This window comes from Typopeltis vanoorti, chromosome 9 (assembly GCF_054136105.1).
Source record: "Typopeltis vanoorti isolate ZY-2024b chromosome 9, IOZ_Tvanoo_1.0, whole genome shotgun sequence".
Taxonomy (NCBI): domain Eukaryota; kingdom Metazoa; phylum Arthropoda; class Arachnida; order Uropygi; family Thelyphonidae; genus Typopeltis; species Typopeltis vanoorti.
Genome location: NC_143557.1, coordinates 7327993 through 7352631, shown reverse-complemented (window position 1 = coordinate 7352631; position 24639 = coordinate 7327993). Strand labels below are relative to the sequence as shown.

General features: G+C 45.9%; 1 protein-coding gene across 4 annotated transcripts in view; it reads left to right on the top strand.

Annotated features, from left to right (window-relative positions):
• LOC150102870 (uncharacterized) overlaps window positions 1–24639 on the top strand; it is a 96435-nt gene that overhangs the window by 52176 nt on the left and 19620 nt on the right. For 2 of the 4 annotated variants that reach the window (XM_090397455.1, XM_090397459.1), the window contains exons 1-2: window positions 4133–4409; window positions 21446–23760. In XM_090397455.1, coding sequence (XP_090253581.1) covers window positions 21490–23760 — 2271 coding nt within the window. In that variant the 5' untranslated portion in view covers window positions 4133–4409; window positions 21446–21489. Of the gene's footprint in view, window positions 1–4132; window positions 4410–21445; window positions 23761–24639 lie in introns of those variants that run through there. The other 2 variants (XM_090397458.1, XM_090397456.1) reach the window with 2 other exon arrangements.

Genomic DNA, 24639 nt, shown 5'->3' with positions numbered 1-24639 from the left:
GAGAGAAGTTCTTCTGAAAGAGCACAATGAATAAAAATATCTTTTTAAATAGCAGCTTTTATAATTCATTTTATAATATTTAGGAAATTGCAAGAAATATTACGGTTCTTCTACATATTTTTCGCTTCTTTCCGTTCTGCTGCATATTTGCAATGAGCCTCTTACTTTGATCGGCCATCGATGAAAGCAGTCCCCTCTTGTCCCCAGTGGGATTCACTTCGCCTCCATATTTTCTGGTGATAACGTTTTGTAAAAACAATTCGCTCCTTTATAGGTGAAAAAAAAAAAAAAAAAAACCTCGAACGACATTGCTTGGGGTGAAATCATGGCAAGCGGTGCAAGGAGAGAGTTAATTTCGAACATTTAGAGAGTATGAGAGGAGACTAGCGAAACAGGCTAAGAAAAATCCCAGAGAGATTTTCTGTTATGCAGCCAGCTAAAGAAAAATAAAGAATGGTTATGGGAAGATGCCTCTGCTGGATAGAGATGGAGCAAGTGGTCAAGGAAGAAGTTATTGTGGAGTTGTTCAGGGATCATTTTGCAAAGATTTTTCATACTGATGGTAATGATTGCCATCAATATTCTAAGGTAACAGGAAGTTGAGGATTCAACACTTCAACCTAGTTCCTTGAAGGTGAATGAGGTAGAAGTCTATGATTGGTTAAGTCATCTTGATGTGAATAAGGCTATTGGACTAGATGGAATTTCACCACGTGTTATATGAAAGAAGGAACTGGCTTCCGTTGACTCGGTTGTTTACTGAGAGTCTAGTGTCCTCAACAATCCCTAATGAGTGGAAAGAGGAAATGATTGTTCATTGCATAAAGCGAAGCAAAACGGATGTTTCAAATTACAGAACCAGTTTGCATTTTTGGAGTGGTTGTTAAGATCTGTATTGATCCTGTAATAGAATACAGGATTAGGCGGAAAAGGAAAAGATTCTGTATAGAGGTCAGCATGGGTTTGTTAAAGGGAGGTCGAGTTTTAGTAACATTTTATAATAAGGTGACTACCGCTCTGGTTAGGGGTGATTCATATACAGTGATTCTTCTGGATTTTGCAAAGGCATTTGACAGGCTACCACATAATAAACTGGTGGATGCTACGGCAAATGGGAATGGAAAATCAGTTGGTAGATTGGATAGCAAACTGGCTTTCTAATCGATATCAAACGGTTGTGTATAGAGGTGTCACTTCTCTCAGGAGGAGAGTTACCAGTGGAATCCCACAGGATTCTGTTCTAGGGCCACTGCTGTTCAATTAGTTTGTTAATGTTATTACGAGTGGTCTGCAAGCTGATATTCAGCTGTTTGCGGATGATGCTAAGCTGGGAAAAGTTAGGAATGATGAAGATGTACTTGTGTTCAGAGCGATCTGAACAAAGTGGCTATGTGGGCTAACAAGTCAATTTAACACCAGTAAATGTAAGGTTTTGCATTTGGGATCTCAAAAAAAGTATAGCTGTGTATCATACTGGAGATGCATTACAGGAGATAAAGGAAGCGAGGGATCTTGGGATATTGTTAGTATACTAAGAAGAACACTGACGAGTAGAGATAAGGATGTGGTCATTTCACTGCATAAGGATTTGTTTAGACCACATCTGGACTACTGCGCATCAATTCGGTCACCTGCATTCCTAAATGAGAAGCAAGCTGTGGAAAAAATTCAGAAGCGAATAACAAAAGCAATATCGGGATTGTGGAATGCTGACTGTGAAGACAGGTTGAGAGAATGCAGATTACAGACTAGTGAGTAGGCTGAGATATAATATACACATACAAATTGTTAAGGGGTGCTTATCAAATAGATACTCAGGATATTTTTCAAAGGGTTGAAGGAGGAAAGGGGGATAGAGACAATAGGTCATTCTTGGAAGTTGCATAAACGTGTGGTGCATAAGAGATTGCATCATTGCATGGAGAGCGGTTGGTGAGTGGAATTTATGGCCGAATGAGATGGTGAGGCGGAAACATTGAACCGATTTAAGATGAAGTATGATAGACATTATCTCTGTTAGAATACATCTTACTATTGCCTCCGTCGATGAATATTGACTCAAGGAGGTGTTTGTATAGTAATAATAATCCTGTCCTTATATGAAGAAAAATCCACTTTGAAGTGATGAACGATTCAAAAGCACTTGGAAAAGCATCAGCAGATAGCCAATCGGTTCTTAAGTTGGCTAAAAAAAGAGACTTCGATTTAAACCAGAACAACTCGACAAATTTCAACGTAAAGGTTCAAATCGGCACATTTCATTAAAACCTGTGCAGCCAGAGCTGTGTCGTTCTGCGTAAGAACAGCACGGACCGTCACGCATTCCTCATTTCTGGGTTGGTTTGCAGTGGCAAAAGTAAAGCAGAAAACGCGGCTGAGTGTAAATGGGAGGCGACAGTTTCGCCACAAGAATATGAAAAATGTGACTGCAGTGTCAGATGGAGAAAGTGATTTTTTTCCCGTTCTCGTTTATTTTTGCGATGTCGACCACAACACAATGTTTTCGATTGTGGGCATTTCTGCACACTTGGAATCATGCGGTTGATGATCCAGCGCTGTTGGGAGTGCGCAAAATTCTTCCGCGGTTTCTTATTGCAAATTAAAATTCCTCCGCCCCGCTAATGTCCCTTTTCGGGTCTAAATGTGCACTGATCGGGTCGTAATCGTTATTGTGGCAGCAGCGACGGATGGAAGAAGTGAGCGTTTGCACTCTTTCACAAGCAGGCACATCGATTCGTAGGCAGCGCCTTTGCTGAGAAACAGGAGGGGCTTTTAGCAATTCGTCTGCGAAATATTCACAGAAATCGTCGCAAACTTCGTTGCACTCTTCGGTCCGCTGAGTCAGTGGAAAGGTCCGGTTCACCCACTGTTCCATACACTAAACAGCATTCGCTTCACACACTCGTTCTCGTCTTCGTGAGAAAGCCCCCTACCCCCAATCCAGCGATGCTGACTCCCCCGCTTTCGAAGCCAAAAATTTCTCTCAGTTCGGGTTCAAACATGATCTTCATCCGACTCATCACGAGTGCATCAGTTGGTTGCACCGTGTGCAAGCGAGACTGCTTTCCGTGGGCGAAAAATGCTCCTTCGATGGGTTCATTTCGTTCCTCGTGCTTCGCCTGTGAACGAATACGTATACGAACTGTGTGTGACGTTGACGTGTCTATCAGTGACATCGATGTTCTCTACGTGGGAATGCCCCGCCTTCTACCTTAATGTCGATCCATCTCGGGTCCCCGGGGAGAGTTTAATTTGGTCGTTTCTCTACGGAGAGTGGATCGGCGCATTAAAATGACAAACTGCCTCGTCATGATCTTTGCGATGAACGCGCGCACAGAAAACAGCACGTCAGGGAAGCACCCACGCAACCACGACTTCTTCCCGTTACACTTCCTCGCACTGACACGCCGAAGGTTCCTGGGGACGAGATTAGTTTTCACATAGAGCTTCGAATCGAGCCAAGTGCGAGTTCGTGCCACCTTCCTTCTGCGGGAAAAAGGGTAACGTGGAGCGAAGCAAGATGGGGATGGGGGGGGGGGGGTTGGTCGTGAATCTTTCCCTGGCTCGTTCTTGAATTCCCAGCGATGTGACAAGTTTAGCAGCTCTGAACTTCGTCGACCGCCCGATGACTCCTTTGAGGACCATTACGGCCATTGATTTCCCGCGAGCATCTCGGCAAACGTGCAGTCCGCTGTATTTCAATCAGCCGCTCCAAGGCTGTCCTTTCTCCTGCGTCCGCTTCTAATGAAATGCTCGCGAGTTGCTCGCCGTCTGCTGATGACGACTTGGCACACCAGTCACGAGACTTATCGGTCTGGTAGAATGTCACGTGCTCTCCAGCAAGCTCTCGAGGCCGGGTAATATGAGGAGAAGGGAACCGCTCCAAAGTGTTCGCTTCGCCGACAACAAGCAGCCAGTAGCGTGGCACGACTGCGGCTTTACAAACAGTCGAACCCATCTTCGATCCTCTGCGCGCCACCCCTCCTGGAAATAGTGGGCGAGGTCCCGTGTCACGCACCCGTGTAGGGCGGTAATGACGGTAATCGTTTCGTAGCGGCAGCGAGGCGGAACAAAGGCGAGCCGCCCGCTTGCCGGGAATAAGGCGTGGAGCGCCGGCGCACTAGACGCAGTAGAGCAGTCGGCACCGCCGTGGCAAGACCTTTTACTGTTGTTGTCGTTCTCGTTCGCAACGAACTGTATCGCCGCACCTCCGTCGGTTCTGAGCAACGTAGTCGCGGACGCTGTTCAAGCCACAACTGTGCGTTTTCAGAAGGGTGGTGTGCAGCGGCCATCGCACTGCGCACTGGCAACGTGCCCTCGTTGGGGTGCAGTTGGAACTGACTCGAGTGTCGACGTGTCTATTCGGTCTGTTGTCGCACAATGAAGTCCCGAAGATGACTGCCGAATAGGTGAGTACCGAATTTTCGTTTTTTTAGTGTTTTACTTAGCGCGATAACAAAGTCGCGGAATTCATACAGCGCTTTACGGGGCAGTCTCGTTTCAACGTGAACAGCCGAAGGACATGTTTCCGCCCTTTTAACTTTGACCCCGCTCTCAGAGCGTGCGAAGGTGAGGGACATTTTTCTCTCCGCTTTGATTTCGTTCATTCCGATTGTCGAACCACGAATCAGTGCTTCTACTCTTCGTGTGTGTGTCTGTGTGCGTGCGTACCGGAGCCAGGAAATGCACGGCAAATGACCCAACCGAGCTTGTTCAGAGAATATGCGATTCGCAACAAAGGGAAAAGAGCGCTCAGCCGAATACACTTGCTAAATGTCGACCCTACAGCAGGGTCACGTCGCAGCACCTGAAGGTGGTCCGGGATTCTTTCAGAGTAGTACAGCGGCGCAATTAGCAGCGGAATGAAAGGACGAAGTGTTCGCCAGTCCGTAAAGTCCGATTTAAAAAGCGGGCCCTTCCTTATTTCCTGTGTCCGTGATTACCTGCTTCACTTCCATGCCGCTGTAAAAAGGGAGTGGAAATTACATCCCTCCCTTCTTTTGTCACTTTCACCACCCGCGTGCATGGCGTGTGCTCTCAAATCAGCACCTTCTTACATGCGATATCGATTTTACGAAGGCATCGAACCCCTCCCAGCACTCCGAAGGAATCTGGTGGTGTGTGGTACGTAACTCCCACAGACGTCAACACGGGGGAGGGGGGTTAGAGAAGAGTGGGTATGTATGGGGATGAAGGAAAGGAGCAATTCACGAAATGTGCGGATTGTTGTCGATTTCTTTAAGAGCGTCCCTGATTGCACGGTTACGTGAAACGAGTTGGCAGGCGAGGAATTGAACTTCATTCGAATCGAGACACTTCGTTCAGTTTCCAAGTAACGAAGAAATATCAAGGTTCTTATGGCATCGTGACGTTAATTGTAAACACGTGTTCTCATGAAATTATCTTGAACCCAATTAGTAGCTTGGCATGAGGATTTCCCCCCCCCCCTCTCCTCGCTGACCTTTCCAGTGGAAATGGGAGGGGCTGTTTGAGCGTGTCCCTCTTAAGTAGCGACTTTCTTTTCTCGGGTCAATGTGACACAGTTGAGATTAATTGCGGCAGTTGGGTTGCCCACAGAAACTCCTTTCATAGATGACGTCACCCAGTCTAGTGGGTGACGTCATCATTTCCTCTCACAGTTGAGGTTTCGCGCTGGGATATAGACGATGAGGATCCTATTGATGAACTTGCCCGATAAATTTCACTTCGGAGCAATTTCAGGTTATTAGGACGATTATTTGCAACCACAGCTGCATACTTTGTGTAAACGAGCCTTCCTATGTATCTGAAATTAGAGCGCGCGTTTACTTCCTCCCACAATTTTGTGCCCTGTACGGACGTGGGCTGCGAAATGTCGTGTGAACCAGAATGCTCACAAAAAAAAAAAGAAAGAAAAGAAAAGAAAAAAAGCTGAAATCTGTATCCCGACGAGAAGCGGACGGATGAGGGTGGTGTGGCAACAGCGATGAGATACTAGCAGACAGTTGATAACGGCGCACGAGTGTTATCCGTATCTGCCTGATAACAGACACCTCAACAGCCATAAACACACGCCCGGGAATGGCCTGGAAGAATGCATCACCAAACCTCATGTGTTCACACGATCAGTGGCGGTGTCATGTGATCACATCTTGCAAAAAGTGCAGCGAGGAAGGAGACAGAAACGGAGCGGACCACGAACACATCACCGAGTCGGATGAGCTGTTGGACCGGCAGAGTTGCTTGCAGATCGGTTGACTTCCTTGTTTTTTAACTCATTCTAATCTTGCTCCTCTCAGTTGACCGCATGGCGGACTCAAGAAGATGCCAGTGCTCCGATCAAGGTCTCTTCCCTTCTTCCGAGGGAAGAAGAGGTCGCAGAGGGGAGGGATTTCATCGCAGCTGTAATAACAGTCTATTTTCGTTTATACAACGAAACATTCTGCTTGTCCACTTTGAACAAACGCGCTGCTGTGCTGAGCTCGTTTCGAGATCTCACTGAGAAAAAATACCACGAACTGTTGAGTGTGTGCGTGCAGGCATCATGCATATTCTTTCACAAATCAAATTCGCTGCTTTGATTCGTGTGTTCAAACTTGAACAGACGAAGAGAAGTAGCGAATTCCGTTTATATAATTTCTCAGACTTCTTTGGACTTTTCCTTGGTTTTTCAACCCATTAATTTCTGCCGCGAACAGCGTTCAGTTCTACTGGTGGTCGTTTGCGTTTCTGCGTGTAATTTTGCGAGCTGCAAACCACCGCTTGTCATCTGATCAGTCATGCATTGAAGCTGCTCTTATCAGCTTACGAACTAACTCTTAGTGGTGATAACTCTCTCTCTCTCTCTCTCTCTCCGAGGCTTAGGTTTTTGTGCTGCAATTTCTGTTTGTCATTAGACAAAATCGTCATTCCGCAAGTCTTACTTGTCCAGTTTATCGCGCATTTTTCCTTGCTCCAGTAACGTTTACCAGATTGAGAACTGATTTGAGGCAATTAGAATGTTCGCAGCATTTTTTTCGCATCTCCTTCGTGGAGACATCCCTCTTGAACTCATTTTTCACTTTCTGATCATATCCCACTTCGTAGCCATTTTGATCGTGGCATCGCCCGCTACCTCATCGATTCCTGAAGAACCGGAACGTGTACTATTTAGCGTTCGTTCAGTGCGTGTGATTCTAAATGCCCACAACCGTTTTGAAGTGCGAATGCGAAGCCTTATCCTCAGCAGAACGATGGTGCCACCCGAGCAGAACCAATGAGAAGGGCGTTTTTTCCCCTTTCCTGACACAACGTGTGCATTTCTTCGCTGCCCGGTCTGCGATCTTCGTTTGGACAAAGCGAATTCTAAAAATGTTGTCTCGTCGGAGACTCAGCAGGAGGCTAGACTTGCACGTGGAGAATTATTGTCTGTGCTTAGTCACGCAGTGTTTCGGGCTTATCAGGCAGCAGGGAAGAATCGTAATAACGTGCAGACAGTTTTCCTTTCGCAGGATTTGGTCCGACTTCCAACAAACAACAAAGGTCAAAGATGAACTAGACGACTTTTGCTGGTCACTTCTTGCACCCGCATTGGCATCTTCCCCTTTCAGCAACTTAAGAATCTCAGCTGTTTACTTCGAATTCGCTAGAGGTTCAAACTGAAGCATTTTTTCCCCTGTTCACTAAGAAATCGAAGAAGACTAAACAGAAGCGCGTCTTATCTCAGCGAAGCTTTCATTCTTGCAGCGACTGCGAAACGAGAGAAGGTTAGAGGCCAATATGGCGTCTTTCGTTACGAGGCCGTGCCTTCGGTATATTTTTAACACTCGAGCTCTGCTGTTGAAACCAGTCAACGAAGTGTTCTCTTATATTAAGCGGCAGTGGGGAAAGGTTATCTTATGGTGTTGTGTCGCTGTACTCCGTGCACTCTCTCGTAACCCTCATCGATAATTTAAAAAAAAAAAAAAACGTATCGCGTTTATTTCCCCTCCTCATTTCTGCTTTTTTAAAGAACCACATTACGATGTCGTAAAGCTACGATGTTAGTTACGTGTAAGAGGACCACTGCATGCGAATGTTTCCACAGACAAATCAATCGCCATCCGCGTGGCTTCCAACTTGAACGCTTTTCCAGCTAAATCCTCTTAGCGAGAGAGTGCTCTTATTGGCTGTTACTGGGATACCAGAGGAAATAGATGTGGCCACTAGATTTACTAATCCGCGCCCCTTTTTTTGCCGAAATTTCCTTCGGCGTCGTTGGAAACATTGAATCCACATGGCGAAGAGAAGTTAGGCGAGTTCGTTCTTCTAATTTCACTTGCGAAGGTCGAACATTTCAGTCCGTATCGGTTATCGGCCTGTTGCGAACGTGGGTGGCAGCAAGATCAGTACGGCTGGTAAATCAACAGAAGCGGCTGTCTCTGAGGGAGTCTTTATCACTTCGGGTCCTGGTGGGACAGGTCTGGTAGATAGAGATTCCCTGTTTCACGAGAGCTACGACATCCTATCCACCCACCCTTTCAGCTTCCGCTCCCGGTTGCTCGTGGAGTTCTGGCATACACTCAGCTGCTCCGGTTACCGTGGACCCTCCCATTTCCTCTCTCTGGAGAGTCGGATGGGTGGGGAGATACTGAACTACGTTCCGTGTTAGGGAACGAAAACAAAACGACAAACATTTCTGCGCACAGAAATATCTCGTGAGGTTTGGCTGCGGTCTACAGAGATGCATCCGAGAGGTGGATGTTGAGTCGAAAGCTTTCTGAGATGTAATATTGAGATCATTCGCGCTGTCTGCTAACGAAACTCTGAAGTGGAATAGTCTAAGGAGACAGAGGACGAAATGCTGTTTAAACAACTTGCCCAACAAGGTCCAAGTTAGTATCTGAAGAGACGCGATAGCTGAGCGACGAACTCCTCTCTCTCTCTATCTCACACACACACCAGATGTAGGACGCAATTCATACTAAAAATTAATGTCCAATGAAATTACGAAGTCTTGACGTTCAGCTTTCTATTCTCTTTGCATTAATCATAAACATCCAACTAAGCAAACTGAAGAGAGATTGACGATTGCATATTTTTTTTTTTTTTTTTTTTTAATGTTTGGATGCATTTCCGAGTTGTTTTGGCCGCATTTAGTTAAAGCCGAAGAATCTTAATCAACTGAGATTTTTTTTCTTTCTTTTTTTTTTTTTTTGTCTTGGGAATCACCAACATTGAGAAGTGTCTTGTTATTAACGTGTATATTTTCCTATCTGCCCTCAAATCTTTATGGCTCCTTCTAGTCTTCACAAGAAAGCCCAGGATCAGAACACCTATGAACTTCTTGACGTCTTTGGGTGTGTGTGTGTGTGTGTGTGCCATTAGGTGATTTGTACTGCCAGATAGCTATTCCATATACTGAGCAGAGGAACTTTGGGTAATGCGGAATACCATTTTGTGTGCAAAGCTCCACGATAATGTCACTCATCCCTCTCACTGTTACCGAATTTGGTCATCTAAGCAAGATTACCTTTAGAATAAAGAGGTTTCAGGAAGGAATTTGTAGAAACAAGGCAAGAGGGTGAAAAAAAAAAAGAACGGGATCTGTGAAGGAGTCGATTTGGTAGCTTTACCATTCCTTTGCTTTGGAGCAAAGGAATGGAAGGAAACAGAGAGCGAAGAAGATGCGAGACACACTGTTATGCAGCCATAGCACCGGATGTGGAGGGACGGACAGGGTCATGATGCCATCGCGAAGCATGGTTCGCCTTACAATAAAGCACATACAAGAGAGTCTGGCAAGGTCTTAACCACCACGAAGAAAAGGAGCATTGCTTACGTCCTGAGTGATGTAATAAAATACGGAGTGTTCCGGTCACCTGTGAGCAGGCCTTGCCCTACTTTTCACTTGGATTGTGACACCGATAAAATTTTCCTGTTGCTTTCTCTTTTACGGCTCGACAGAGCTCGGTTGACGTAACCTGTTTGGCTGCGTCACGTGATCAAAACAAGTAATACATTGTCGAAATGAGGTTGGATGTAACGTCCGCATTTATGCTTTTCATCGCTCTCTCTCAATACTATCCTGACACTGGCAAGTTCTTTCGGATGAACCTTCGTGCGAGTGACTTTCGGATATGTTTCCAATCCTACACGGCTTTTTTTAAACATTCTTCTGTGAACAATCCCTTTGCAGGGCTTGTCTGAGGAATGCTAACCTCATGGGTAATGGGGTTGAATCCGCCTGCTTTTCATCATACCTGAGCTAGTTGGGAAATCCTGTAGGGGTTTTCCAGTTTCCTTTTAAATTAGTGTGGCTACTCTGGCCACCCTTCCAGTCCGTTGATTACGACGCTGTTCCCAGAAGCGATTTTAAGACTAATGGCAGTATTGCTGCTTACCATTTGTAAATCCAGCGAGCTATCCTCCCCCCCCCATCATATCCGTTGAGGGAATACTACTTTTATTTGGTAGTATTAATCGATACAAACTTCAGGAAAAGATCAATAGAAGGAAGACAAATTAATCAAAGCTACGTAAGGCATACCACGTGCATTTTCAGTGACGCCACCAATCCCCCTTCAGATATGAACTGCCCAACTTGCTTAACAACACATCCGAAAACGATTTTGGAAGGGCTAAAAGCAGGAAAGTTGCATCATGTCCAAATGGCAGTCATGCTTTCTGGTCCCTGACTGTGCTTCCACCTCTTTTGCACTTGGCTGATTCTGTTGCATCATTACCTGTAGTAAAAGCCAATCCCCTGGCATCTCTCTCTTATTCTTGTGTAGACAACCTTGGTAAATGTTCTCCTGTCATTCCAAGCAAAACAACATTCATTCTCCCCTGTGATCTTTTTTCTCCAAAGAGAGATCGTGTCCAAACTGGATCCCAAAAAGTGTCTTCTGTTCCTGATGGTATTTCTCCGATTGCACTGGAGGTTTCTGCTTCAGAATTGACTCCTGTTCTCTGTTGCCCCACCCCCTTTTTTTTATTCTCTCTGATTTCTTAACACAAACCCCGAAGCTTCGAAATTTCTCCTTACTCAATCCATTAAAAAAACAAAAGGTGACACATTTTTACCAGCAAATTAAGGTCCATTTTCTCTCCCTTCTAAGCTGATGCCGAAATCATCAACACTCTACTTCCATGTTGCCTTGAAGCCCCTGAACTAATGAACCTAGTGCCAGTTGTACATTCCACCGCTGTCGGTGAGAACCTTCTATGGACAAGTGCCATGAAAACTTAAAGAATAACAAAGCTATTGACATCTCTGCGGCATTTTCCAGTTTTGGCCCATTAAGTAAGCTCCCATTATGTGTTGGTGTGTGGATCCGCCATCACAACTTGAAACTTTTCATCTTATGTTGGAGTTCCGCAATTTCTGTTCTTCTTTCATTTACTTTATTTCTTCTGTAACCTTCTAGGTGATCCATTCCGCAACTCAGCTGATGGCAGTGCAGTCCTGCTCTTTCTCATTTGACAAATTACCAAAACTTCCAGAGCTTTACAACATTTCCCACTCTTCAGTGAGGTTTTGGTCATCTTGTTAATTTCAATGTTACAAAACTCGATACTGTTTCATTTCTCGCAAAAGGAATCCATTTCTTTCTCTCTTACTTCCGACACCACTCAAAATCTCTAGACCACACGAGACTTCTCTTCTCGGGATTATTCTAACCCGAAATCTTTCTCTCCCCCTTAGAATAATCGTGTCATCTCATCAAAAAATTAGGTTTTCTCCTAATTTTTCTTTCCAGTTCTTACTTTTATCTCTGGACAAATCAATCCAACCACCGAATACTGTTCTGATATTTGGGGTGATGCCTCTAAGAGCTCCGAATAAATCTACTTGATATTACAGAAGACGGCAGTTTGGTTAGTTAAGGACTCATCTCTCACAAACTCACTCCGCTGTCCTTTACACCAACTTGGTGTGCGGTTTTTTCATTTTCTACTAATATTTCAACAGAGTTGCTGTCTGCTATTTATTTCCTCGCTCTTCTCTTAACCTGTTAAGATATGTGCAGTCTTCATGGTTCAACCCCAAACCCTTCCACTCAGAGTATAATCTGTAGGTTTTACTATGCAAGCCCTTGTTTTCTCCACTTTTTTGCTCATTTACGGTACTATTGTGTACAAGGTGAACTGCCTCTCCAGTATGAAATAGTGTAAAGGGAGAATAAAAACCCATGGTAAGAATCGGTGACATCCCTCACCTTTCTGGCCGCTGCTCGTCCCGCTTCAGATTGTGGAGAGATGTTAGTACCAAAGCTAATTCGAGCGAAATTGTGAAGCTGCACACACCACACAACATTATCAATGAATATTCGTTGCACAGTAGACCAGCTGCTCTGCAGGAAGGTCACTTTAATGTTCACTGATTCGGTCGACATTTCTCTTGTGGGCTATCGAAGAAGCAACTCACATTTAATAATGTTGGTTATTGAAGTCTTGCGCTCTTAAACAGTAGCACGCTTGGATGGATTCGCCACCACAAGCGGAGTGAAATCTTCCCGCTAATCTTTCTTTCAATTAAACTTGCAACCTGATCCGTCCGATGGCAATAGGCGTCCGTCAATTACACTTGCTCAATGAAGCGAACCTCCGCTCTTACGAATATAAGCTGATCGGCCGAAGAATGATAGTTGCCGAACGAAGAAGAGCAGTGTGTGTGTGTGTGTGTGTGTGTGTTTTGCTGGCATGGTAACAATGAGAAATCGAGCCGACTGTGTTTCGCATGTTCTTGCCGACTGGACTTTGTTCATCTGACGATCGAAACATGCAAGCCCCGTCGTGTCCATTAGGAATGTAGTCGGAGACGTCGGCACGCATACGCGAAATGCAGAGACCTTCGATCATTCGTCATTAATCGCTGCTGCGAAGTCAATTTAAAATGCGAAAATGATGCTGAATTTTTTCTGCTGCCATTTGCAACGCTCTTCTTAGCCCTTGCACGAGTGTCAGAAGGAAACTTGTTAACGTTTCTCTCTCTTTCTGTCTGGGTTGATCATGGATGCAGCCTTTTTTTGTGGGGGGGGGGGGGATAGGAGAAAATTTCGCCCTCTGTTATTTGAAGATGTATTCTAGCAGATGATTCGCATACATTTTGCATTATCCGCAGAAAAAGCAAACACGAATTTTGTCGTTTTCCTTTTTCAATTCTTCATGAGTATGCTTCGTCACGTTTTATGTACACGAGAAACTTTTGCTTTTATGGACTGCATTTATAAGCATGCAGGCCATTTTTGTGTCCTCATTGCAAGGAGAGACAGAACAGGAGAATCAGCTGAAGAAGGCAAGGTGAGCAACGGGATGATTAGCCGCGGTGATGCTGCTTCCGCTAGCTGACAACACGCTGTGGGTTCGAATCCCATTGTAAGCACGAATATTTGTAACATCTCCAGGTTGTGTGTTACTTTTATCGCTGATGTTGAACCACCGCCTGCTTTTTTTTGAGATCTAAAGTGGCTTAAGAAAGGGAACTGAATTATTTGACCCTTAACCCACCACACACGATACTGAACAACAAACGTGTGTTGCATGTTTATGACCTTTCGTGGATGAGATGGACATTAAATATATATAGACAGAGAGAGAGAGATTCTAGAGATTGGTATGTGGATCTTAAAGTCGGTGATTGTGTGTGGACTTTCTTTCTCTCTCTCTCAGAAAAGGACTAAAGAAACAGAACAAAGCAATGACCGCCTTACAGCTCAGATCAAATCCAGAATTCCTGTCCCGTCTGCATCCGTGGATTGTGGGTGCGATTCCAGACACAGTAGGAAGCAGCGGCGTGCTTCTCTGCTTTTCAAGTGTGGGGTGATCCGTCCGACAGTGGCGCGCTCGGAGGCAGACATTCTGAGGTGGGTGGCAGCGGAGCGTGAAGGTGGGTAAGTGGAACTGCGAAGTGGAGTCGGTCTGGGAAGGACTGTTCGGTGGGAGTTTTGAGGGCAAGTTCCGTGAACCCTGGTAGGCACAGAAGCGTCGTAACTGATGTTCAGTGAACGAGCATGAAGATCGCAGGAAAGGGAGTTGGGGGGGGGGGGGTTGTTACCATGCGGCATACATGGTCACACAGCCATGAACAGTGTGCTGGTCAATGCCCTCGCGCTGCGCCACAGATAAGAGCAAAACACGAGGAAATGACGATAAAATTATTCCGCGCCATCTTGCTACGTCGGGTTTGATGGGACGCTGAGCGTTTGTTTGTTCGTCTCGTGGAAATGCCGCCCGCGTTAAAAACGACAGGTGCCTGCCGAGTATTTTTAGCTATCGCCTGACTGACGTACAAAGCTCCTGAACGAACTTCCCGTTTCCTCTCTTCCCTCCCCGCGGAGGGAGGGGGGGGGGGGGTATGGAAAAGAACTTCACTTGTCGTTCGCAGGCCCGTCAGAACACGTTCTCGGCGGAACGGAAACACAGGTAGCAGCATGCAGACAGGTTAACCATATGCAGTCAGTCCCTCGCACTGCAAGCTACCTTCGGAGGTGACATCCGGCCGCCCGCATGCCGATATCTCACATGGGTGGAGCGTGTAATGTTAGTCACGTATTTCCCAATGCACACAATGACTCGCCACACTTTCCATAAACTCTGAAGTGTCGTCCACGCGACATCTCGACTCTCTCTGGCGATCTGCTCTTCTTCCGTCGGTCAACGAGGCTGTCGATTAATTCCACACTTCGAACTTCTTTTCTCTGTCCGCAGCAGCAGTTAGTAATGTAGGGTCGCGCCTGTACACACCCGTTTCAATCACACGTGCAGAGGGTTTGTAATAATTATGTATCGTAACGTTTTCCTCGCTAGCGAAAGTGTATCCGGTCGGTGCACAATCTGTTTAACTATTAAAAAATAGTAATAATAATAAAGACTTAAGCGAAGAATATTTTTCTTCCGTTAAACAACGCGTTTTGCACTTTTATAAATCGGGTATGAATCTGCAAGTATGATTACTTTGGACTGCCGCTGTTGCCATTACCCCCGACACACACACACGCATCCTCTCATTTCAAAATTTCGTGTCGAACGATATTACATTGCACGGAATAAAACAGACCTCCTTAGCCATCGGAATGGGGTTTGTGTACGTCGGATATTGCAAGGAAGATTAATTCGCGCCGTAATAACACGTTGAGAGTATTGCTTGGAAAAGATTCCTTTCTTGGGTGGATTTTCACGCACTTAAAGCCACGAAATTCACCGATGACGATTGCTTGCCACGCTGGTTCTCATATGCACGCGCCAGGCAACACCATGGAGTTTGAACCTGAATCCAAAGAAGGAATGCAACGTCCTTCGCGTGTGATATTGACGCGTGCGAAAGGTTCTTGCTTATTAGATGCTCAGCGTGGCATAAAAGTGACCGGCACTCTCGACGGTTCCGTGGCGAATGAACTGCCGGTTTTCCACTCTCTTATGTGTCACCGAAGAAATTTACCGCCAAGTTCGGTGACTTCAGTACACGAATAAATAGAAAATGAGACGAATTTGGAACTAAAATACAAATCGTATCGGAAACAGTTGGAGAAAGATCACCACACGTGAATGGCGAACCTGCATAGGTCTGGACCCGCGTTTCCTCACACATGGAAAAAAAAAAAAACTGTTCGAGAAAATCTTGGTTGGCGCATTTAGCCGTAAAACTGCAATTAATGTGAATCTTGGCACGCAGTAAAAAATGAAAGAAATGATAGCGGCCACAATGGTTGATACCAAAACTGGATGCACCTTTGTCGCACTCAACTCGACAATCTCTAAATAACGTTTGGTGGGACCAGGGCCGACGCTAGGCTGGACGTCGGCCGCCTGCAAAGCTGAAATGGGCATCCCCAAACAAATGGCAATTTATTTATTGATTTTTATTTTTTTCGTAATCATATGGAAAGAATTTACAAGAATGTAACTTTGTAAATTTGCAGCAATTATATTCACTTACCTAATTATTATTACTTAATTCGTTTACAAAAATTTAAAGAAAGAATGAAACTTCATACTAACACTTCGAAACGGCGCCCGCCTGCAATGCAGGTTCTGCAGGCCCGCTTCCGCAGGCCCTGGGTGTGACCACCGGAGAGAGAGAGCAGTTTTCGGTGAGTTGGATTGTCCACATGCTTGCTAACAATCGTTTAATTTCCTCATTTCAAACCGATCTGAGGATCTAACCGAGTCTTTAATTAAAAGAGTTTGATCATAACTCGGTCACATTGGTAAATGTGTGGCACTCTGTCGTCCTGCGAAAGACGCACGAGGTCGAATAATGACCTGTCGTAAGAACGACCATCCGCTGCATGATCACAGGGAGTATTATTAGCAATTTTGCGTGGCACTCGCCTTCGACTGCAACGTGAATCGTTAACGCTAATACAGCGAGCAGGCTTGGCTCCTGTTTCCGCATATCCAAGCTGCAGTCTTACACACACAACATATTACTGTCCTGGAATACACGCATTCTGAAACAAATCAGTAATTTAGGCGACTTCATACAAAATGACATCGTTAAAACAAACGAGATATCAAAATATCTAAAAATGAGACGGTCATGAGAAGTTGCATCTCGAAATTCTCAATTAGTTATGGCATTCATTACCTCAGCAAACTGAGCCGAGATGAGGTTTTGGCTCAGACACCATCACAGCTTGTGATGTTGTTTCCTCACTGGAAACAGTCCAGCTGAAAACACACTCGAGACGACTCGAAAATTTTAAGTAAAAGGTTCCAAACACGAAATTCAATCCAGTCCGTCTAGTTATTAGAAAGAATACATCATAAGGACAGACGGAAGAGGCACTTTCTCGTCATTTTTCTAAACACTCCCAATTACCGAGGCTGAATCGGTTCCTTAAGCGGGTCCACAGAATTTCTTGAGCGAAAATTTTTGGAAAGAAAAAAGTCTTATTGACACAAATATTAGATGTGCGCTTTTCATATTGCGCACATAATTCTCCGTCAGCGCTCTTCCCCCCACCTTTTTTTTTTGTGGAATACCCCCTTTATGGGCATGACTTATTTCATGACTGCACGCGAAAAGTGCAACCAAGTTTCTCAGACCTTTTCTACTTAACACCTACTAGCGATGCAATCAGATAGTGTTTGTAAATTTTACAACCTTCGCCTCCGTGACGCCCTTCCAAAAATAGATTACCGTCCCCTATTCTAAGGCCACCCATTCCAGAGAAAGAGTTACCTTTTCGTTATTGTTATGTGAGGACACCAAAACACCCCCCCCCTTTTACCACTCAGTGCATTCACAGTCTGCATCTTTAGTGGCTGCTCGAAGACTTCGCTGCCCTCGTATCATCCCTCCCCACAACTTCCTCTGTGTTGGCATCAAATTTTCAAACAAACCATTCGTCTCATAAGAGCGGAGGAGATAATTCACGGGACTCCTCCCATCTGTTGCTTGCAAACATCCATCGAGAAATGGCCTAGCGATGGGAGTAAAACTGACTCGCAGCAGCCATAACCAATATGACATAGCGACTTTGAACCGCAGAATAATCATTTTCCTTGCTTTTATCTAACCGGATGGCCATCGATTTTTTTTTTTTAATTTTAGTACTTCCTAACTGTTAAGCAGATATTATGCATATAAAAAAAAAACAATCAAGGCTTTAGTTTGTCTCTCTCTCTCTCTCTCTCTCTCTATGGCAAAATATTATTCCGCGTAAGGGTGACTTGGGAAGTATTTCGAACCCTGCTGTGCCAAGTTAGTTGCTTGACCTCCAAGCATGTCACCGAAGTTCCTTTCTTTGCTTTTGACTGTGGACAAACTTCACCTTTCTTCGAAACAGGCCGAGTGTCGTTTCAGTGATCCGACCTCAGTTATTACACCTTTCTTCTCGTTGTCACCCCCCCCCCATCGCATAACCAAAGAGATAAATTCGTCACACTGGAAACTGCTGCAGAAATTTGCCGACATTTTGCGAATGCATTCAGTGACAAACATCAACAAGCGTAGCTTTTATTACGGCATGTATTTTCGATTTGTGTTTCGCTGTTGAAATGTAACCGAGTTATAAGCGCACTCATAAGCTGCCGCTGTCCACAATTCTTTCGGCTTTGAACCGCAGAATAATCATTTTCCTTGCTTTTATCTAACCGGATGGCCATCGTTAGCTATCCCTGACTGGATAGGAAAGTTTTTCAACCCAAGCGCCAAGCGTTTTCTTTTGATAATCCACAGCACGACGAACAACTGTTCGCAGTTCCCAAATGGCTTATTTATGGTGAATATACAAAGCCTGAAAAAAAAAAAAAACAATAATATCGAAGTTTATGTTGTACAGTAATTATTATTATTTTTTTACTCTGAAGTTACGTAGTTTGAATTTCAGACAGTATATGAATAGCCTTCAATTAATATTTGTGCGCATCGCCTTGGTTAAAACAGTATTCCTTGGTGCAGAAACTGAGTGCTGTATTCTCTTAAATTGCATATCTTACATTTCGTGGAGACGATAACGAATGCTAGGGCAGGGCAGCTGAAGTTCCTACCAGCTGCTGTCATGTTTGTCATTTCCTCAGTCCGGTTTGTCTGTTTTACGGAGGTCCGTATGCGACAGAATCTTCACTTGAAAATACCTTGTTAAAGGCCCCAGAAGGAGCTTATAAAGATCATAAACATCCAAACAAAGGGCATAACGGAGCAGAACCCAAAAGTACTGCGATAATAAGTAAGAATATGACGTAGAGAACAAAAATTTACACACAAGATGAGCCTGCACATGAACTAAAGTGTACTTGAATATTCTAAACAAAATATCAATATTCTTATAGAAATTTCTATACTTTGATTATGTAGGGGTATACTACACAATTTTTGAGACTAAATGTATATTATTTCTCTTCGGTATTACCTATTTCAAACCCGCTTCTGCAGAAGAAAATATCTTGTAGAAAACACTTATTAGCTTCTGTAGATAAATAGTGGCCTAAGTGGAAATATTCGATGTTGGTGCCTCTGGATTTATTGATATTTAGAATGCGCAGTCATTTAGTTTGTAGAGAAATGAGAGCTATTAGTCAGTGCAGTGTGAGAAGTTCTGCCCCGGCGTAGAACACTGTACTGTGCCACAGTTTGCTAAGAACGTTCTGTTTTGCCTCGATGCATCGTCGCACTTTAAAAAGACACATCTAGTTAGCATGTCTTATTCTGCTGCGCACTTCTCTAATTTTCAGTGCGATTTCTGTGTCCTCACAACCGGACATTTCTCGCAGATGGTTCTTTATTTAAGAGCATGGCGAAGGAATACTCCCGGGAGCTGCCAGCCAGAGGTTAAAGAGTCGTTGAACCCGATTGGCTGATGGGCGTTGTTCTCAAGAAGGGCGCTACAAACTGCAGCAAATGTGGACATTTGCTCTCCAGAATGTCAACGTACAGACCACCGGGCACTGACAGTGCCGCCCGCAATCAAGAAATATGCAGGTTGAAGTTCTAAGACCACTTCAGCTGGAAATGAACGCAGGCGTTTCTGCTTTACTGGATGGGGTCCATCCACAACTGAAGCGATGTACCACCAATCTGAGGTCTGCGTGCCTGACCTTCCGTCTCTGTTTACAGAACAGCCTTCGACTGTTCTCACTTTGTGAGAACAAAAATATTTTTGTTCGTCTGAGAGAGAGAAATGGGAGTGTTTTAAGCAGCTAGTGCAATGTGACCACCCTTCCAGGTTACATTGATCGAATTAATGTATACGCAGAAATATTCACACTACAGCAGTATGGCGAATAAAATTAAAAAAAAAAAATGGTAAGCGTTTGTTCAACTAATCGTCGTCAACTGGCCAGAGAAGTATGAAAATTGGAAAACTGTCGTTGAGTGGAATTGCATCCTTAAAACTAGCTAGAAGTGGAAGAGACAAAGAATTCCTACTCTTCTCTCTCTCTCTCCACAAGGACTTTTCCTTTTCTCTCTTCAAGAGGGTCGAAAATGTTTCGCATGGAAGGTCGATTTGTGTTAGATGCTGGTGATGGGAAGTCGCGACTGTCCTACTCAAATGGCCGAAAATTCCATCGTGGCGTTTGGTAAAAGTGCATCAGGAAGAGATCACCAGGAGATGTGCTCGACCCAGAGGGAGGTAAAAACCGATGCCCATCTGGGTTCGTTAGATGTCCTTCCCCCATCTCGTTGCCCGAGACTCCGACCCTCGGTCAGAAGCTGGACAAAGTGGAATCACACCTCGAACGGGTATTTCAGCGCTCATAACTGCGCACACATTTCACTTTCATTCTCGTGCGACATTCAGAAGGGTTGGTTAGGTCACCAGAGGAGTTCCTGATAAAGTCAGATGGAGCGAATCGTCCCGTGCATATTTACAATCGCAAAAGACGTGATGGAGACTTCGCGATCGCATTAAAGGTTTCATTCGAGGTCCGCAGTGAGAGTGCGGTGTTTTTTTCTGCGCTGATCCCCGTTTCCTGGGCAGGTTTTCCCTCACATTCTGTTGTGCATACATTTGCGGTAAAGGAAAGTCATCCTTGAACTCTGTACCCCGCACGCTTCTCAACGCTTTTCCTCGGGCCAGAGAGGATAGCCTGGTACCAGGCTGTTGTTGACTCGGCTCTACGCTTCTTTATGTTGCACAACTCGGCGTCTTTTTCCGACCATACGCGGACCGGGTTGCGGAAGAACGTCAGTGCTTCCAAGCAAAAGCGAAACACTGGCGTCCTATTTAACGTCTTGTGGACTACGGAACCATGGCTGACAACTGCCCAGGATGTTTACCGCCACACGCAAATTGCGAAATCTGACACGGTTTGTTTAACTGGAAACTATCTCCGGGATTGGCGATAAGGACGGCCTCTATCGGCTGAATAACCTCACAAGTCTAAAGTTGCGCTTGTAATAATTCCAACTTCCTGCACAGCGCAAAGCCTGCCCAGTCTGCTTTCAGACTCATCTGGATTAGCGCTTTCGGCAACACACCGATGAAAGAAAGCAGTTTTCAGATCGAGAGAACGCACACCGATTACATTCATCGTAAGTTGCTACAAAGCAAACTAAACTTTTATATGCTTTTAAATGTTCGACAGTTCAGAACGGGTTTCGCGCAATCCTGCAGCTTAAAATGTAAAATCCAAAGTCACAGATTAAGGAAAGTTGTCTTCATAGAAACGAATGTAGTTTGGAACTAAATGTTTTTCTACTGGAAACGCAGAGCCAGAAAAGCTTTCTTTTATTTTTAGAAAAGCCTTCATTTTCTCTTTCATAACCTTCAAACCTGCGATCCCTGCAGAGGATGAAGTCTGTTCCTTCATCTGCACGACGGAGTGAAAAAAAAACCACGTTTATTTTGTATCATTGCATACATGTATACAGTGGTAATAAACACAAAGAGGCGCAAGAGAGTGAATGCGCACCTCCGAGTTATAATAGCACTGATTCAAACAGCATCCGAGTTTGAAATACTTTGGTACCGTTTGTGATTATTATTTGAAATGTTGAAACTCATGAAATGATTCCAAAGACTTTCACTAATCTTGGTCTGTTTCTTTTCTTCCACAGGGACGCAGTCATCATGATACTTTAGGGCGTGGTTTGCCCCAGCCATGTACTACCCGAACCTGTTCCCTTCAGTACGCCATTTTGACCCTCGACCTACAGCCATCGGGGGTCCCTTAGAGGTCCCGGTGTTAAGCACCACTCGTGACCGAGAGAATCCCCTCGATCTGTCTGTGAAAACCGTTCGTCAAACACCCGACTCCACCGCAGATTCGGAAGAGCTCATGATGCTTGACCACCGAAAGTTAGCCGCCTCGCATTCCCTCTCGGCAATGGGCCGACTCCTCGCCCCGACCAGTGTCTCCGGACCGACCCTTATCGACCCATCTCTGTTCCGCCTGTCTTACAGTGGAGACAACAGCACGTGCACCCATGCCACAGCAGGTCTTCTGCCCGGGTTGGCTTCCCCGTTTTGTTTGGACCGGACTCCAGTGTCGACTGCCCCGCCCTCGCACTCCATGATGAACAATTTCCTCCAGCAGCAGCGGGAACGGTGTTTGGACCAGCACCAAGCCGCCATGTACGCGCGGACTACTCAGCACATGCCCTTCTTGGACCCAGCGTCTCTCTCCCTCCACCTGCGCAGTGGGGGAGGAGGACTCACACAGAGGGAAGTGGCAGCCCTCGCCAATCGACCTTTGTACAGTCCAGCCCTGCCGACCCCCATGTCTCTGCCCGCATTCTCCCTCTACCACGACCGCCTGGAGGATAAGGGCGCTTTTACATCCCTGCGGAATGCAGATAAAACTTACTTCAGCGGAGGCGGCTTCACAGAGCACCTGCAACGCCTACGTGAACAGCATATCCATCAGGCGGCTAAATGCACGGGAGCTTGCTGCACCCCCCTCCCCAACCTGAATCAGCACACTGTCCCCTGCGCGTGTTGCCTGCAGAATCCCTCCCAGTCGCCGCTCTGTGGCCGGGGTGCAGTCGGCTGCCTGACCAGCAAGGACCCCAACTCCGGCAAGATGTGCAATGGCATCTGCGATTATCTGACTCCTGGACTTTCTCTGCTGCCCCGTCCTTCGGCTTCCGAGATCCGCCTTCCCGTTCCTCCGTACTGCAGCGGGATAGCCGAAAGTGGTCCTCCGAGGGACGAACATCAGACTTCTTTGTTCCAGTCGTCGGCCTTGTGGAATGCGGGACTTCCGACCGCCTCGAAAACGGCGTTTTCTGTGCCCAAGAAAAAAGAAGTCGCCAGAGAGGTGTCGAAGGAATCCTCGCGTGCGTTGAAGGACAGTTCCGTGGCCCCTCCGAGCGCGGAGAAAGAATTGACACAATCACCCGGAACGCGAAGAGATGCGAAAGGTGCTTTTTATGTGAAAACCGAAGGCAAGAAAGAGGAGCGCGAGGTGATCGTGATCGAAGAGGACACGGCCGGAGCACGCAATTTCACTGAAGGCCCACGGCAGCAGAACCAAGAGACCGGATCGCAGAAGGGTCACGCTCCGCTCCAGAAAACTCCAGCATGCGTGGTTTCGAGTCAGGAAACGGAAACGCCCATCCCCACCACCACCACCACCACTACCAAGATGCCACTGCTGGAGGCAGTGAAGCCGAGCGAAAGCGCAGAAAACATCGAGGTGCCCGTCACCACTTCTAGTCCTCTGGGACCTCCTCCTCTGATAGCCGCTGTGAACGGACCTTGCGTCACCCAGCCATTTTTGCCGTACACCACAGCGGAAAATGTCCTGTCTGCGCCAGTGTTCCCTTTCCAGGCTCCTCAGTCGTTCAGCAGAAAGAGCCCCGAGAGTTATCCCCCGAGCAAAGCGATCAAGGTGAACGGACTTCCTCCAGGATCCAGCAGCAGGGAAGACGTGTTCCGTCTGGCTCCTCAGAGGCTCTTGCTGCCCGTCAGTGGACCCCTCGTGACCCCTTCCAGCGGGGCTCATTTGACCATCGCCGCCTCCTCCCACCTGTCTAGTCATGTACATAAACCGGAGCAGTCTTCGAAGCCCGAAGTCTCATCACTGCCAACCAACCAAAGTGCGGACTGTGACGACAAAAATGTCCTGAAGAAGCTTCTCGCTAGGCCATCCGCCGAACCGCCTCCTCCCCCCGAGTTCTTCTCCGGTCCTCCAGAAGAACCTCGCTGCATCCCTCCGCCTTCTCAGTACCTCGCGCATCCTCCAGAGGATACGAACTGCGTGTCTGCCATCAAAACAGAAAGAGAATTCTCTCCGAAACAGGCGAAGAAAAGGTCAATGCTGGAATGCCTCGCCAGTTCCGACGGTTTCGTCACTGAGAAGAAACGAACGAAAACTGCCGATCTGTTTGCTGACCCTTCCCAGCTGGGTCGTGAAGAAAGAGCCTTACAGGTAAGTCGTTGGTTTCTTGCAAGAGAAAATCAGTTAGTGTAGTATTTTCATGAATGTGCTTCTAATAAGGGGAGTGTTGGGGGGGGGGGGGGGGAGAATCAGGTGTAAGCAGTTAAGCAAATCTTTGGGGATCAAACAAAAAGTGTCTTCAAGTCTGGTCAAGATCTCTTTGCCACGACTTTAGTCGTGAGGGTGGGTTGGCCAGTATAGCAGCATTGCTTGCGATTCAACTTGGTGATAAGTCCGATGAGAGTTCACGTTGTCGTGACATAGAAAGTCGTAGGGTCTTCATCTTCGCACCAATTCGGGTATGGCACTTGCTGTGTGCCCTTTTGAAGAGGGGCGACGTGCTTCTTCCAGTCGTCGGCCTGAAAGAAGATACGAAACACGAACCTGAATGTTGCGTTCCTCACTTCAGACTGCTTGAAAGTTCCGCGTTTGACTTCAAGAAAAGCAAACTCAGAAAGGATCTTTAACTAATCTTTAACTCATCCAATGCATTAAAACTTACCGAATACCAAGCTTTGTCCACGCTGTTAACCTAGTGGCTATGCGCTTCGCAACCATATGCCTGGAGAAGGAGTGTCATATGTTCGATTCTCGTCGACGACGTGATGGGCTTAAGGATCTTCCTCAGCCATTGCCAAGTTTATCTGGAGTTTTTCATCCCGCAAGCAGGCAAACCGGCCCCGTAAACACACAGGGGTACAGTCAGAAATACTTACAGGCATAGGGCTGACCATCTTATTCTCGTATTTCGGTTACGAAATCTTCATAACCTTCCTAGCATGGGCCTTAAAGGCCTGTTAAAGCAATTGGGGTAGGAATATCAAGCTTTCTCTAGTGGATGTTGCTTAAAACACGTTTTGAGGATTTGAA